This window comes from Bufo bufo, chromosome 4 (assembly GCF_905171765.1).
Source record: "Bufo bufo chromosome 4, aBufBuf1.1, whole genome shotgun sequence".
NCBI classification, from domain to species: domain Eukaryota; kingdom Metazoa; phylum Chordata; class Amphibia; order Anura; family Bufonidae; genus Bufo; species Bufo bufo.
The window spans coordinates 348,965,530-348,981,115 of NC_053392.1; the positions used below are offsets into that span (position 1 = coordinate 348,965,530).

Sequence of the window (15,586 nt, forward strand, 5' to 3'; positions counted from 1 at the left end):
TGATTCCCTGCTATGAGGTAGGGCCCCAGAAGCTGTAATTGATCTCTTGTGTTTCAGTGGACTAATGTAGACTAGTGATCATGGTGGGGGCAGAGATTTTTCAGGACTCTTCAATGTAAGAGCACTAGAGTCAGCCCTTTAAAGGGCTGCTTCCAGAAAAGAACAGCTGTGGCACCTGAAGAAGTGACATTTTTAGGGTTCCTGGTCTCCTCCACTGTAGCCTGCTCTAGAGGAGGCTCTGTCCAGCAGTAACAAGTGCTGAAACGCACGCTCAGGTGGAAACTACAAGTCCCATCATGCTATTGGGGAGTACCGCTAGCCGGTGTATTGAGTGGAGCCAGAGACCCCTCTGCGGGCGCCCTCTGCTGGTGTGCCGTGTACAATGTGAGGGGAGCACAGCCCACCAGCTCCTTGCAGATGCTGCTGCACACCTCCCTTCTCCTCAGCCACACAGGCTGCACAGATCATCTCTGAGAAGAGTTAGAAGACCGATCACCTGCAGAGCTGGAGCGCTCCTATCCAACCATCACCCCCATCATCTGCACCTCCTCAGGCGTCTATGACTGATCTAGAGATCCCCGTGTGACTTGTCCTGCTGGCTCCTCGAAACCTGTGGCTGCTGCGATCCCTGGTGCCCACACCTCCTTCAGCAGGTCTCAGTGTGTTGCCAGAAGATGCGCCCTGCCCTCTGAGACTGGAACCGCGATGATTCCCGAGCAGGCAAACCATGTTGTGTCCACCATCGAGAACCTACCGGCGGAGAGCATCTCTGCCAGCCCCGGCCCTCTGCAGAGGATGAGGAAAGTCTTTAACAGGTGAGAAGCTGCCAGCCATGCCATGTAGAACTGCCAACTTAGGACCAAGTGGTGGCAGCCAGGACTGGGTCTCATAGATGGAAGTTTCCTGAGATACTACTGAGCTTGTGTGGAGCAGGCTTCTTCTAGTGGCTGCCCTGAGCTTGTTAGGTGGTGTGGCTCCTCCATGGTGTGTTATGGCTGTCCTTGCCTGCTACCTGTGGAAAGTCAGCAGTGGCTAGGCAGGAGATTCCTAGGTTCTCCTTGGACTATTCATAGTGACAGATCAATCATAGCTCAGGTCTACCACTGCTAAGAATGACAAGCTGCAAGGAAGAATAGACTTCCTGGTGGTAGCCTTGTTTTGTGGAGCTCAGCCTGACTCAAGCTGGTGTGCTGGTTAAAGTCACTACTTCCAGTATAGTATGTGTCCAAAGCCCTAGAAGAGCAAAACAGTAGCAGCATATATCATATAGTAAAATGTGCAAGTCCCAGTGCTGTGCTGTAATGATGGATGATCTATCTATCTATTTCATATCTATCTATCTAATATATAATCTATCCATCTCATATCTATATGTCTATCTCATATCTACCTATCTCTTATGTATTTTTCTTTCTATCTATTGAGGTATCTATATATCTATAGCTATCCAGTGCTCATCTGTTGATAGAAAAGCATTATATCATGGTTCCTGTTGGTGTTTTCTTCGCTTTGTGTCCAATATTAATTATTGATAACCTTGGATTTTAATGTTTATTATAACTTTCCATAAATGTATTCATATTTTGTTACTCACATAGGTTACAATATGTATTGTAAAATGAAGTCAGCCTAGGTAGGGTCCTAGGAAAACAGTGTATCACAGGTATTTTGATTCCATCCTATACCTTGTATGACATGAGGTTCAGTTCTATATTGTAATAACCTCTTGTTATAAGGTGCACCTTCTGAAGGGTTCATGTGTGGGCTTCACTCATATCTATAAAATTATGGATTATATTCTATACTGAATTTTAGGGAACCACTTTGCCTCCTATGATGTTGAACGTTAGTCTATAGCAGTGGTCCTCAACCAGTGGCTCGGGAGCTCCATGTGCTGGTGACCAGTATGTGGATTGTCATGGAAGCCCTAGGGTATGACCATGTGCGTACTGGCAGCATCCACAGTAGATATATTACTGACAGATCCTATCCATACTGGATGGTATAATACCAGCGTCACTCTGAAATAGTGTTCTGCAAATGTTTGCAAATTTATTAAATCTGGTCAAGGTGTCTCTCATCAATTTCTGATTGGATTTGTCTCCGATCTTTTCCTGTGAATGTGACACTATAATGTCAGGGACAATCACCAGCTTCACTCTTGCGAGTAATGATGTATGTCAGTGGAATATTTCATTGATGGAGTTGAATCTGACCTCCTATACTGTGTATGGCCTAGGTGCATTCGTTTACACCTCTCTAACCTTCCTGCGTCTCCCTCTGGTACCTTCTACTTATAGACTCTGGATAGAGTTTTTATTTTATAATGAGGTCCCCTCTTAGTGTTCTTTGTCCAGCACATTGCCAAAGATGAGCAGTTGAACCACTATGAAACATTAGCTGTAGGCAAGAAAGCTGCGGTGGAGATTTCCGTACGTGTACCATGTGTAGTCACAGCTATGTGTCTCTAGAACAAGTCCAAGGTGAATCATGGTGGGACGTAATGGAATGGATCCTGAAATAACGGGAGCCATGATGCCAGCGTAAACAGAGCCTGAGAGTTAGAAGACCCCTAGCGTGTGTTCACACCATGGTTTTTGAAAATCAGCTTACAAAATTTAGCCCAGAATCACCTGTGTTTTTTTTCATCACTTTTTTAAAAACATTTATGGTGCAGTTTTTGATGCATTTTTTTTAACCATTTAAAAAAAAAAAAAACAATCGCTGTACAAAACTGCATTTTGAGCTCGTGGTTTTTGGCACAGATCCGTGCAAAAAAATGCCATAAAGCACACAAAAATGCACAGACACATGCAGAGCGTTTTTTTTAATGCTTCCCATGCATTTCAATGGGAGATCAGCGTGGATTCCACCCCAAGATAGGGCATGCGGCTTCTTTTTTCCTGCGTCCCTTTTGAACTGAATTAGGTGGTTTTTGGAACTGAGGCGGAAACATTCCAAAATCAGCGCCAAAGGGTAGGGTACTGTCACACGTTCAAGTTTCTTGATGCTGTATTGGAAGGAGGGAAAGAACAAATATGACTTTTTGTATTTTTGAATTTACTTTTTGTATTTATGAATTGACTTTTTGTATTTTTGAATTTACTACTGGTTTTGACTTTACTACTGGTTTTGACTTTCATAACTGTAGTAAGAAACCTGAACATGTGGCCCTAGACTCCTCTTACACGCTGATGATATGGCATTCACTTGAGTGCCACAGCCCCTTCCAACAGAGAGACCCTGCCTGGAGTTGTAGTAAAATTGAGGCACACGGTTTTCAGTGTTGCAATTTCAAAAGGATTTATTTATTCAAATCATATAGTAGTTTCATCCATTTGCCCAATATTTGTATTAGTGAGTATGAACAGTATTCTTAGACCGTACGTTTCAGTCACATAGGACCTTCATCTGCGGTCACATTTTTATCTGTTCTGACGGGTATGGAGGCTTGTGGGGCGCTGGATGCATGGCCTTGGCTGGCACCAGAACCTATTAAGTAGAGTGCGGTTCTCCATCTTCTCAAAATCCTGCCTGGAGTTGGACCTCCGTTGGTCTGATGTTGAGAACAAAAATAAGCTCTTCTCTCCTACAAGAATAGGACGAAATGCAGTGTTTGGAGGAAGGTGTTTTGTGATATCATGAAGTAAGGAGGGAGGACATTAAATATAATATGGCACACATTGCTTCTCAAATTAAACCTACTATAAGGCCACAAAACAATATGCATGGTTGTCTACTACAGACTGGTAGTTATATGGTTTGCTAGAAACTTAGATTATTGTAGTTTTCAAAAATATTCTTCCTCATTGCTGCTAGATTTCTTTTCGGTAACACATGTTGCATATTTTTAATGAATATATCATGAGTTATGAAAAGCTGTAGTAATATTTGCATAATATCAATTTGGTTTAAAAGCAAGCTTTTCTAAACATTTCTCGGAATAAGATACAAAAATACATCCTCTTTCCAAATAGAAAAGAAAGCTGAGCCTCTGATGCCACCAGATCTAGGATAGCTATCTTACAATTCAACACTTGGCCTTTTAAAAGGTCGAACATTGTCTTATAGAAGAGTTGCCTTACATATGGTGGCATCAGAGTCTCAACATTCTTTTCTGTTGAGAAAAAGAGCTAATTTGCATATCTTTTCCCCCAGAATCCAGAGGAGCATTGCCTGGCCTTTAAGACTCCTTTATGCCTACAAGGCGCTGTCCATAAGGAGAACCAGTATGCCTCGAAACCTTAACATTTCATAGTATTTTCAGCTACCTGTTCAACGATTCCTCGGGGTGCTGTATTAATATTTGCAGCCAGCCAATCGCAGGGGCAACACGTGAGGTGCACAGTGGACCGATGAGGGGTCAAGCAATAAAACACAGTTCATCAGTTTACTCACGGTTAGCAGAATGCCTCCCTGGGCTGGCAGCACAGTGTTGAGGTGGGCAGCACAAAATCCTCCGGGGCACGCTCTGTGGTAGGAAGCATCAGCCAAGATGGTGGTTGAGGTGCCCTTGATGTTAGGGGTGCTTAGGGTGCTTGTTGCGTTGATGGTTTTTGTCGTGACGCCACTACCGTTAATGGTGGTACAACCATAGATAGTAATAATGAGGTAGACAGTGGTAAGATGCAACTCACAACTTTTACTTTGGATGTATCTTGGTTGCAGCAGTACAATTATGCAGTCTCTAGATGGTACAGAGTCAATTCTGCAAATCCACAGTTTTAGGCTTGTCAGGTTTCGTGGGTTTTGGAGCAGTGGGTTAGGTGTACCTGGTTCCTTTAGATGTGTTGGATCCTATTCCTTGACTTTCCCTACAAGCTAAACATTTTAGACAGGAAAACTCAACTGTCTCTCCGAAGTTTGGTGTGGCTGCCTGAAGCTATAAAACCTGCACCATGCAAAGGTGTCTGTGGCCCTCAATAATGGCTCTTATCACCGATGAATTCCTAGGAATGCTTGTTTCTTTTCCAGGGAGGCAAACTCTTCTCCTACTGGTCAGGGATGCAAGTCTATAGTCCGGCCACAGAAGGAAAACGCTCTTCTACGCCTCATACCTGAGTAACACCACCTAGTGAAGTTGGCTCCACTCACTAATCTGTGTCATGAAGTCTTCACTCTACATTTTCTCCCACTAATCTGATCTGACTCCCTCAGATCTGCTCTCTTCTCTGAACTACATTTTTCCAACTAAACCTGTCTCACTAGGCCTGACCTGGATATATATAGGACCTGAACTATATCCCCATCTAGTGGTGGGATGTATAAATTACACCTAATCTGCCTGGTAACAAACAGGGATTTTGCAAATACATACACACAAAATCATACATTACAACATAGTACTGTTGACAAGGTAAAAAGTGCTTTTAAGCAGTGCCCACACACACGTAGTGGGATGCTGCATACTCTATATATTCTACCATACAATATTATTATGGGCTGTGCCCACCATGGAATGGGAAGACTGGAACCTTATGCAGAGTCATAGTGCATGTCTGGCCCACATGGTGGTTCATAAATTGCAGTACAGGTGTGCAATACAGATGTTCTTGCATTCTGTATCGTGTCTTTGTGAGGCATTGTATTCATTCCTAAAAACTGTGTTCTTAGGGGAAAATACTGTACATTCGTAATACTTCATGTAGTGGCACATGTCAATATTTCTTTTCTCATAAGTCTTCATAAAATATATGAAAAAAGCCTTAGTGTGCTTCCATGGAAAATTATAGTCATATGGACGTATAATAATGGCCCATCATAGATTTCCATGGATGCAGTATTCAGGATTTTTGTTGCTCTTGATGTCACTATGGGGTCTAAGGATCGGATTTTGCAAAACACCTAGGGTGCATAAGGGTATTCCAGCCTCCTATTAGGAGTGCCCTCCCATGCTGTATTCCATGTATACATTATTGCAGGTAACAAACAAAAGGTTGATACATAAGAGTATGTCTGCACGTGTGTTAGACACATTAGATGTATATTGCCAAATTTAGCGTGACTAGCTGACCATACAATGTGTATAGAGACTTCCTGACTCTACCCTGACAACAGATGTCATGGTAGATAAGGATCAGGCTGATGGATTTCAACATGCCCAATCCTGTTTGTTCTCGGAGAACAAGTCTGGCAAGTTTCTGCCAAGGGTGTCTGGCAATGGCTTACTCCCATCTGTCCGTTCAGAACTTATGCGTGCTTGGCCAAGTGTATATATGAGGGTCAGGAGAAATAGTTGCCTGCTAAATGGGTATCTCATGTGTATGGCCAGCTTAAAGGGGCTGGCTGTCTTTAGGGTGGGAGGAGTTTGGCAAACCCCCTCTCCTGGGCACACCTGCGAAGGAAAACATACCTGCTTCCAGGCCACAACGGCGACCTTCCCCCCTTGTGTCACATGACCAGTTGACATGACACAAACGGGGCAGGTCACTGCTGTGGCCAGCAATTGGCTGCTGAGGCATCAAACCTGATGTTGACAGCAGAGGACCTGAGCAAAGCAGCAGAGGCTGGGTAGTGAAGGAGGCGGAACCATGCATCGTTAAGCGGGTAAGTATGCATACTTCCCTTCACAGGTCTGCCCAGGAATGGTGGTCTTCCCCTTTAAGTATTCAGGTGATAAAGTGAGCAAAACCAGTTTTGTATAGATGAGATCAAAGTGGCTTCAAATGCCTATGGTTATGTTATGGAGGAGCCTAAACTGTTGCTCTACCAAATTAAACACTGTCTGGACTTAAGTTTTATGAGAACTGAGGCACTATTTATATTATTATTAGTAATAACCTTAATTCTGACGTGTCCTCCAACCACGGGTTTTAAAGGGAGTCTGTCACCACATTTGAGCATATTAGACTGATCAAATAGCGTTATATGTGCCACCCAGAACTTAAAAACGGTACCTTTGTTGTATCTAATGGAGTTTTCTTTCAGCCAAAAATGAACTTTTAAGATTCTTTAAATGCGCCCTCTCAAGTGCCCAGGGCGGCGTCTCAATCGTCCGAGCCCCAGGCAGCACCTCCTCAACGGCTCATATCCCCGCCCTCCGTGTGCCTCTGCCCGCCCGTTTACTCTCCTCCTCTCTCCTTTTCCACTGTGGCTGCGCGGTCAAATTCGTAGCGCAGTGGAAAAGGAGAGAGGAGGGGAGTAAACAGGCGGGCAGAGGCACACGGAGGGCGGGGTTATGAGCCGTTGAGGAGGTGCTGCCTGGGGCTCGGACGATTGAGACGCCGCCCTGGGCACTTGATAGGGCGCATTTACAGAATCTTAAAAGTTCATTTTTGGCTGAAAGAAAACTCCATTAGATACAACAAAGGTACTGTTTTTAAGTTCTGGGTGGCACATATAACGCTATTTGATCAGTCTAATATGCTCAAATGTGGTGACAGACTCCCTTTAAATACTTGACTATTACAATCCTCATCACCTTCAACACGTGAGGAACTGTCGTTGAGAGATTTACATTTATTACGTGATGTATGGATAAATACCTTCCTGAAATCAATTATGTCACATTCTTCATGATATTCTGTCTATGAATATGAATGGGACTAGTATTAGAGAAGCACAATTCATCTTCCTACTGTAATCACCTAAGTGTAGAAGAGCAGTGGAAGGGAGAGATCGTGATACAGAATCAGCGCTCTTCTTGGCTGGGCACGCATACAGCCGTCAACTTTATATAAATTCCTCCGAGGCAATAATGGGCCAATTGTTGAAGCTTCTGAGAGATGCCCATTTATTCTATAATAGGAACATAGGCCACTAGTGATTAATGAACTGTCCAGACTGAATGTGCTTTTCTTTGTGGCACTGAAACAGGAAACACATCCAGTGTGGGACTTAGAGGGTCCTAACAAATGGACTTCAGCTGTAGACTGACATGGCGACATGTGTCCTCAGAGTTTCCTGGGTCCTCTCCCGGAGGCTTCAGGGAAATCTCTCAACAGATATAGAAGCAGTTAGATGTCTAGACAGTCTTGGAATATGGAGGCTTGATAGCCAATGTGAGATAATTACTCTACTGTTACTTCACTGCATTACACAACTGACACACACCACTAAAATATATTGTTATATGGATGTAGGGAAAAGAAGGAAATGTAGATGTATTTAGAAGGGGAGTATTATCTCTCCCCACATACACGTTCCTATGTTATCCCCTTTTCTAGGCCTTCACACAAATTCACCCAAATGTAATTATATCCGTGTGCTGTCTGTGTGTACAACAGACTGCACACGGTCAGCACACGGACCCATAGAAGTAAATGCGGCTATCCACACTTCTCTTTTTCCACACAGACTCTTGGTTTTTGGTCTCATACAACATGGACCTGGAGACCATTTGAGACAGTTGACTGATTTGTTCCCTACACAGACACATGGACCTCTGCCTATGAAAAATCGTTTGTTGCGGCTGCAGCACAGTTTTTAATATGGCCAACTGAAAACAATGATTTTTAGTCCAATAACATCGTAAAAAAATGCCCTCCAAAGTTGTCCTTTGCTTTTAAATTACATGGGTTACTCCCAGGGCCGGCCTTTGGGGTGTGCGAGCTGTGCGGCCGCACAGGGCGCCATGTCAACAGGGGCGCCCGGCGGCTGACACAGCCACTGGCGGATCCAGGGAGGGGGAAACTGGGCAATTTCACCCCCCCGAGCTGGCTGCGTGGTAGGGGGCAGCGCCAGGGGGGCACAGGGAGGTGAACGCTTACATTGTGGAAGCGCTCATCTCCATAGTCATCTGTATCGCCGTCCTCAGGACAGTGATACAGATGGCTGTGCTGATGGCAGGGGAGGGAGAAGCATGTCCCTTTCCCTTCCTCTGATAGGCTGCAGGCACTAGGCCGGCAGCCTATCAGAGGCCGGCGCAGGTGGCGCGATGACGTCATTGTGCCACCTGAGCCGTACAGCGCGGGACACAGGCTGGAAGAGGCCAGCATCGCATCGCTGACACTGAGGTAAGTATAAGTGTTTTTTTTATATATGCAATACTTTTACTGGCACATTGGGGGGCTGTTATTACTGGCACATGATGGGGAGGCTGTTATTACTGGCACATGATGGGGGGGCTGTTATTACTGGCACATGATGGGGGGCTGTTATTACTGGCACATGATGGGGGGCCGTTATTACTGGCACATGATTGGGGGCACTATAGGGGCATCTACTGAGGCCACAAAGAAGGGGTATTTTATATGGGGGCTCTGTACAGTAGAATTATATATTGGGACACATTATGGTGGGCACTATGGGGAAGGGGGGGAGAGAAGTACTATGGGGTCATCTACGGGGGGCACTAAGAAGGTATTTTATACTTGCAAATTAAGGAGGACACAGAGCATCTACTGGGGCATTTTATACTGGTACATTATGGGGGGCACTAGAAGGAAGGTGGGAGAGGAGCACTATGGGGGCACTGTATAGGGGTATTTTATACTGGCACATTATGGGGGCACTATGGGGACATTAGCTCAACTGGGGGCACTACAAGGGGGTATTTTTTGTCACATTATAAGGAAAATTATTTCTACTGGGGGGCATTATGGTGGGCTTTATTACTACCCCATAGTATGACCCCCTAGTAGCAGCACCAGCCTCTCCCTGCTCTGCTATCCCTCTGCCCCTCCAAATCCTTATTATGAAATCTTTCTCATTAGGATAAAACACAACATCAGCTCCACCGAGCCCCCAGCCAAAGTGTTGAAGTGGTGTCCGAGATCCCCAAGGGACAAGCCAAGTAATTGTAAGTTTTCATATGAAATATGGTTGTTATACACATATAGCATACACTGTGCCCCATAATATACAGTATACCTCTACAATGTGTTATCTGTTCTATAAGCACCATTGTTTTGTGGCGGCGGACAGAAAATAATTTGGAAGTGCCCCTGCCGAGACCAGGATCTGGATCCGCCACTGGACACAGCTCTCAGTCGGTCTCTTACAGCAGGCTGGCCTGAGATTGTGTAAGAAACTATTTGTTACAAAGATTGTTTTCCTCTTTGTGTATGTTTAGGTGAACCGGAGGAAAGGAGCCACAAGATTAGCTCGCACAGGGCACCTGAACACCTAAGGCCAGCCCTGGTTACTCCATCTACTATCCCTAAAATAAGCTCTGGATCAGCAAGTGTCTGATATATACTGTATAATGGGGAAGGCAGTAGTTGCCTTCTTGACTTTCGCAGCCTTTGGGAACTGTCCTACCTGAAGGTAGCACCATTATCTTATGGAAACATCATAGATTTAGGGTTCAACATGAATTATCTTGGAGTGAAAATGATTTGGTTACCTGAACAGTAGCACACACTTCGTTCCAGTCGTGTGATGAGGTTCTCAAGATATCATGGTGTCACTCATCATTTCCTGCCCTTAGGAATAAACATAATATTGGCAGGATATCTTGTGGTTGGCACCAGAGATGATACATCCTGTTGTGACTGTGGGCAATGGTTATGAGAAAATCTTAGAATACTGTACTCTAGGCATATTAAAATGCAATCTTGTGGGAAGAGATAAGGATTGGCAGAGGTACAGAAGATGTTTACATTGTAGGATGTTTTGTCGGCTGTTAGAGCTCAGTAGTTGATTGATTGCTGAGCATTTTCCACATATGTAATATGGACAATATTCAGCATGCACTGGCATTCTATCCTGTAGCTGAACATTTAAAGGGTTTGTCCATTTTAGTAGACTCTAGAACAACAAAAATCTTCACTGTTCTGTTGTTGTCAGAAGACAACAAAAATTGCAATCATCTGGCATCAAAGGGAGATGTCCATACCTGTCCGTGGACAGGGTTATTATGTGTATGTTGCTGTGTGTATTTTGTGGCTTTGAGTTAGAAATCACTGCAAATATACACTCACCTAAAGAATTATTAGGAACACCATACTAATACGGTGTTGGACCCCCTTTTGCCTTCAGAACTGCCTTAATTCTACGTGGCATTGATTCAACAGGGTGCTAATAGCATTCTTTAGAAATGTTGGCCCATATTGATAGGATAGCATCTTGCAGTTGATGGAGATTTGAGGGATGCACATCCAGGGCACAAAGCTCCCGTTCCACCACATCCCAAAGATGCTCTATTGGGTTGAGATCTGGTGACTGTGGGGGCCACTCGGTCTGTAAAAGGTTCACCATCACTGCTCCATGTTGTGCCATTCCTTTATTATTTCTACCAGAAGTTATGAATGAATTGCTAGCAGTCTGCAGTAAGGGTACAGAGGGGAGGTAACCAGTTGGGGGCGTGTACCTGCACAGTCTGAATATGGCAGCACTGATTGGATAGAGTCAGACTGTGCAGGTACATGCCCCCAACTGGTTACCTCCCCTCTGTACCCTTACTGAAGGCTAATAGCAATTCACTCATAACTTCTAGTAGAAATAATAATGGAATGGCACAACATAAAGACATAAGAATAGATGCCCCAGAATTGTTAGTAAGTGGGGAATGCATGGAGCTATTAAAAGATGCATCATCATGGGTGATGAAAGGTCCTCTTTAATAAACAAAAATGCCAGTAGCATTTCGTATTTCCCATACACTTTCAGCTAACATCTAGAGCTGGCGTTTTTTATCGCAAAAATCACAGTTCCAAAAGGCACCACTAAAAACTGCCAGCAAAAACCTGTGTGATCCCACCCATAATGCGGTTTTACATAGTACTGCAGGTCCATTATTTTTACTCAGAGCTTTATTGTGTTGCACAATCCTAAGGCTTTAGATGACACGTTCCACTCTGCTACATCTATGTGACACATGCAACACCATGATTGACGCATAATGATGTTGTGCCAGAACACAAGCAATTCTCTTTTATCAGCAAATTCTGTGTTACTGCTGCTGCCGTCTGAAGAGATAAAATTTCACTTAATAGAATGGGGAAGAGAAATGTGGAAATTGTATGATTATTTTTCTGGTGGAAAATGCTTATAAATATTCAGTACTCTGCAATTTGCTTTTCAATTATCTCTCTAAATCATTTCAGAACAATCTTTAAAGCCATTACCTCCAAATCAGAAAACAGTAGGCCTTCCTATTGTTAATAGAACCGGATCAGCAAATAGCGGCACACTTGAAGAGGATGATAAGGGTTTTCTCCTAAATGTTTTTTCTTATGTAACCTAGGACCATTCAGCCTAAGGCCTCATGTTTTTGCGGTCCTCAAAACACATATACCAGCCGCGTGCGTTCTACATTTTGCGGATCAGGATGTCCTCCCCTTCGTTAGAAATGCCTATTATTGTCCGTAAACGGACAAGAATAGGACATATTCAACTTTTTTTGCGGGGCCGAGGCACAGACATTCGGATGTGCATCTTTTGCGGCCCCATTGAAATGAATGGGTCCGCATCCGATCCGCAAAAAATGCGGATCAGATGCATTCTGAAACTACGGTTGTGTGCATGAGGCCTAAATAGCAAGTTACCCTACTTAAAGAAGGGATGACGAACATACACAGAAATGTAGAAGTTTAGATATTTTGATTGAATTTAAAGGAACACTCCACACACAGGGAGCTTGGTGTAAAGGAAAGCTGGCTTAGTTGCCCATAGCAACCAATCAGATTCCACTTTACGGTTTTTCAGAGCTCCTTTAGAAAATGAAAGCTGGAATCTTATATGGGCAATTAAGGCAGTTTTCCTTTACACTGGTTTTGATAAATCTCCCCCAGTGTGTTATAACTAGTCCAGGACCTGAGGAGATGATCCATGACAACGAATATAGGGGGAGATTAACCAAAACTGATATAAAGGAAAGCTGGCTGAGTTGCCCATAGCAACCAATCAGATTCCACCTTTCATTTTCCAAAGGAGCTCTGAAAAATGAAAGATGGAATCTGATTGGTTGCTACGGGCAACCTTTACACACCCTTCTTGATAACTCTCCTCTACAGTTCTTCTACACATCAGAAACATTAGGGTTTTCTGGGGAATCATATTAATGACCTATCCTTAGGATAAGTCCTCAATATTAGATTGGGGGGGGGACTCCTGACACCCCAGAACAGCCGTCCTGGAAAATCACTTTAACTTTAATGAATATTATAGGTGAACCATTCAAGTTGTACTGGGTGACTAGTGAGAGCCACAACTAAATTATTCTTCCTTCTTTCTCATTATTCTTTCAAATATGGGAGGGTATTTATACTGTAGCACACGCTTAGCTGGTCTTTTGCTATGGTTCTTTGTATAGAGCCAAGGTCAAACATGTCAATGCGTGACCATCAGTCATAACTCAAGACTTTGGGTTGAGTTGAGTCAAAAGGCAGCAATGATTGTGTCTAAGTCAATAATTTTTTAAGGCGCCCAAGACATGTCCATCTATCCAGTTCAGTTCCCTCTGCCGCAAAGCAGAAAACGCCTGAGGGGAACTGAGCCAGAACTGATCCCATAGTTTTCTGTGGGATCATGCATATACATCCGGCACATCAGTTGTGATGCTGGATGTCAAATAGTGGCGGATAGAAAAGCGCTGCATGCTCAGATTTTCTGTCCGGCGCTATCAGTGTACAGACGCCGGATCTGTGCACTGAAGCGCAGTTCACATATAAAAGTTGTGTCCGGGTCCAGCATAAAAACAACTGGCTAGGCACATCTGATATATGTGAACCTAGCCTAACAGAGTTGATTCTGTGAATGTAAGGAGCAATTAACAAAAAATGGCCCTATCTATAATACATAACGTTTAATCGTTCAATTAAAAAAAAAATTCCAACAAAATAATTATTAAACAAAAATCACAGCAAGTAGTGCAAGTAAACCAGTGCGCAATTTAAGAAAAGGAACAGTTTTACCCCTTTGGAAAATTATGGGTAACATGGGGTTTCCCAATGTCGAGCCGGGTGTCTTGCCCTGAAATACTCCTACTTGGCCTGAGCTACGCTTTACGCTCAGATAGCGGAGCACTCGGCCTTATAAGGGCGACCCCTCTGAGCCGTCTCTCAAATCTAACTAGGGCTCCCTGCTGTACCCTAAGTAGAAGGGTTTTCCGGCTCTGTGGAATGGAGAAAAGGGAAAGATTGCAGGGAAATCCCAGATAATTGTTCAAAAGTGGTCCAACGCGTTTCATTGGTTATATTACAACTCATCACGGGAATTAGTGAACGATAAGGGTTAGGATATAGTGGTCTCCTAAGCCTAACTGTCCGAAATAAGGGTTAGGATATAGTTGTCTCCTAAGCCTAACTATCCTGTACAAGTCTGCTGATGCTGAGTGCTGGTGCAGATATGAGCAGGAGCACGAGTTTGGGACATGGTTTTTAACAGTACAAATTAAATTATGAAGTTATTGCGCAAAGTCTCGCGAGAATTCGTGAAGCAATAACTTCGGCTCATCGGAGCCAATACATTCTAATACTGTACGGAGCTCCTGCTCTGAACAGTATTAAAAAAAGTTATATGCGAATCGACTTCAGATGTTTCATCCGAAGTCGATTCGTCTCATCCCTAATTATTTTGTTGGGCTTTATTTTTTTTATTGAACGATTAAATGTTAAGTATTATAGATAGGGCCATTTTTTGTTAATTGCTTCAGAATATAGGGTGCCCGACCTTTGTATTCCATTAACTATATTAGACTTTGGTTGTGCTACGGTCTGTGAATGTAAGGAGTTCATTCTGATTGTCATATTTGTTGGGACAGAATATGTCTCCTCATATTGGTGGTAATTGGCATCTTCCTTATGCATCCTGCACAAGGCTTTTGCCCAGCCGTGCCCATATTGCGGCCCACAAACAGCGGGTCTGCAGTATACAGGCATTGGCCGTGTGCACCTCGCATCACAGATGCGGACCCATTAACTTGAATGAGTCTGCAATCCAGAAGGCCTGATGCGGAACGGAGGCACGGAACCTGCTGTTTCTGTCTGTGTCTCTGCACCCCAAAAAAGTAGTACGGTAGTGGTGCGGACAGATCACGGACCCATTCAAGTTGATGTTGCCCGTGCATTGGGGACAGCAAATTGAGGTCCCAATGCATGGAACTGCCGATCAACGGACGTGTGCATGAGGTATTTTACTTCCTCTGGATCAACACTGCAGGAGTATAGTTTGGATTTGATGGACCTGTGTCTTTTTCTAACCTTACCAGCTATGTAGCTGTATAATGGCACTGAATATGTTCTTCTGCATCTACTGATCTGTCACATTTGCTCTTTCTGGAGGGTGTACTGCATTTACCTTTCTGTCTTTGTAATAAATGATGCCTCCTTATTGTTTGCTTATAGTTATCATTTGATAGTGTGGGTCAGGCCTTTACATGTGTAAAGAAACTGTTTCGTGGCATCTGCCTGGTTCATTTGTGAACCAGAAATGCTAAGTGACCAGAATAATTCATTATATTATGACCATTTGCTTGTTATTGTTAATTTGAGTCATTGAGATTATGTAGCATCCTTTTTCCGCGTGTTTAGTATTGATGACCCATCCTCAGGATTATTCATCAATATCAGATCAGTGGAGGTCTAACACCTGGCACCTCTATTGATCAACTGTTTGAAGAAACCGCAGTACTCCGGTGAGTGCCTCCCCACAGCTTACCAAGCACAGCGCCATCCATCGACTAGTGGCTATGCTTAGTATTGCA

The 15,586-nt window shown here is 43.7% G+C and overlaps 1 protein-coding gene across 1 annotated transcript in view; it reads left to right on the forward strand.

Moving 5' to 3' along the window:
* The first annotated feature begins 449 nt into the window (after nt 1-449).
* The window catches only part of SLC35F1 (solute carrier family 35 member F1), a 446,044-nt gene continuing 430,907 nt past the window's right edge, over nt 450-15,586 (forward strand). Inside the window, exon 1 of the mRNA XM_040428920.1 lies at nt 450-815. Within this exon, the coding sequence (XP_040284854.1) occupies nt 706-815 (110 nt within the window). The 5' untranslated portion in view covers nt 450-705. The remainder of the gene's footprint in view (nt 816-15,586) is intronic.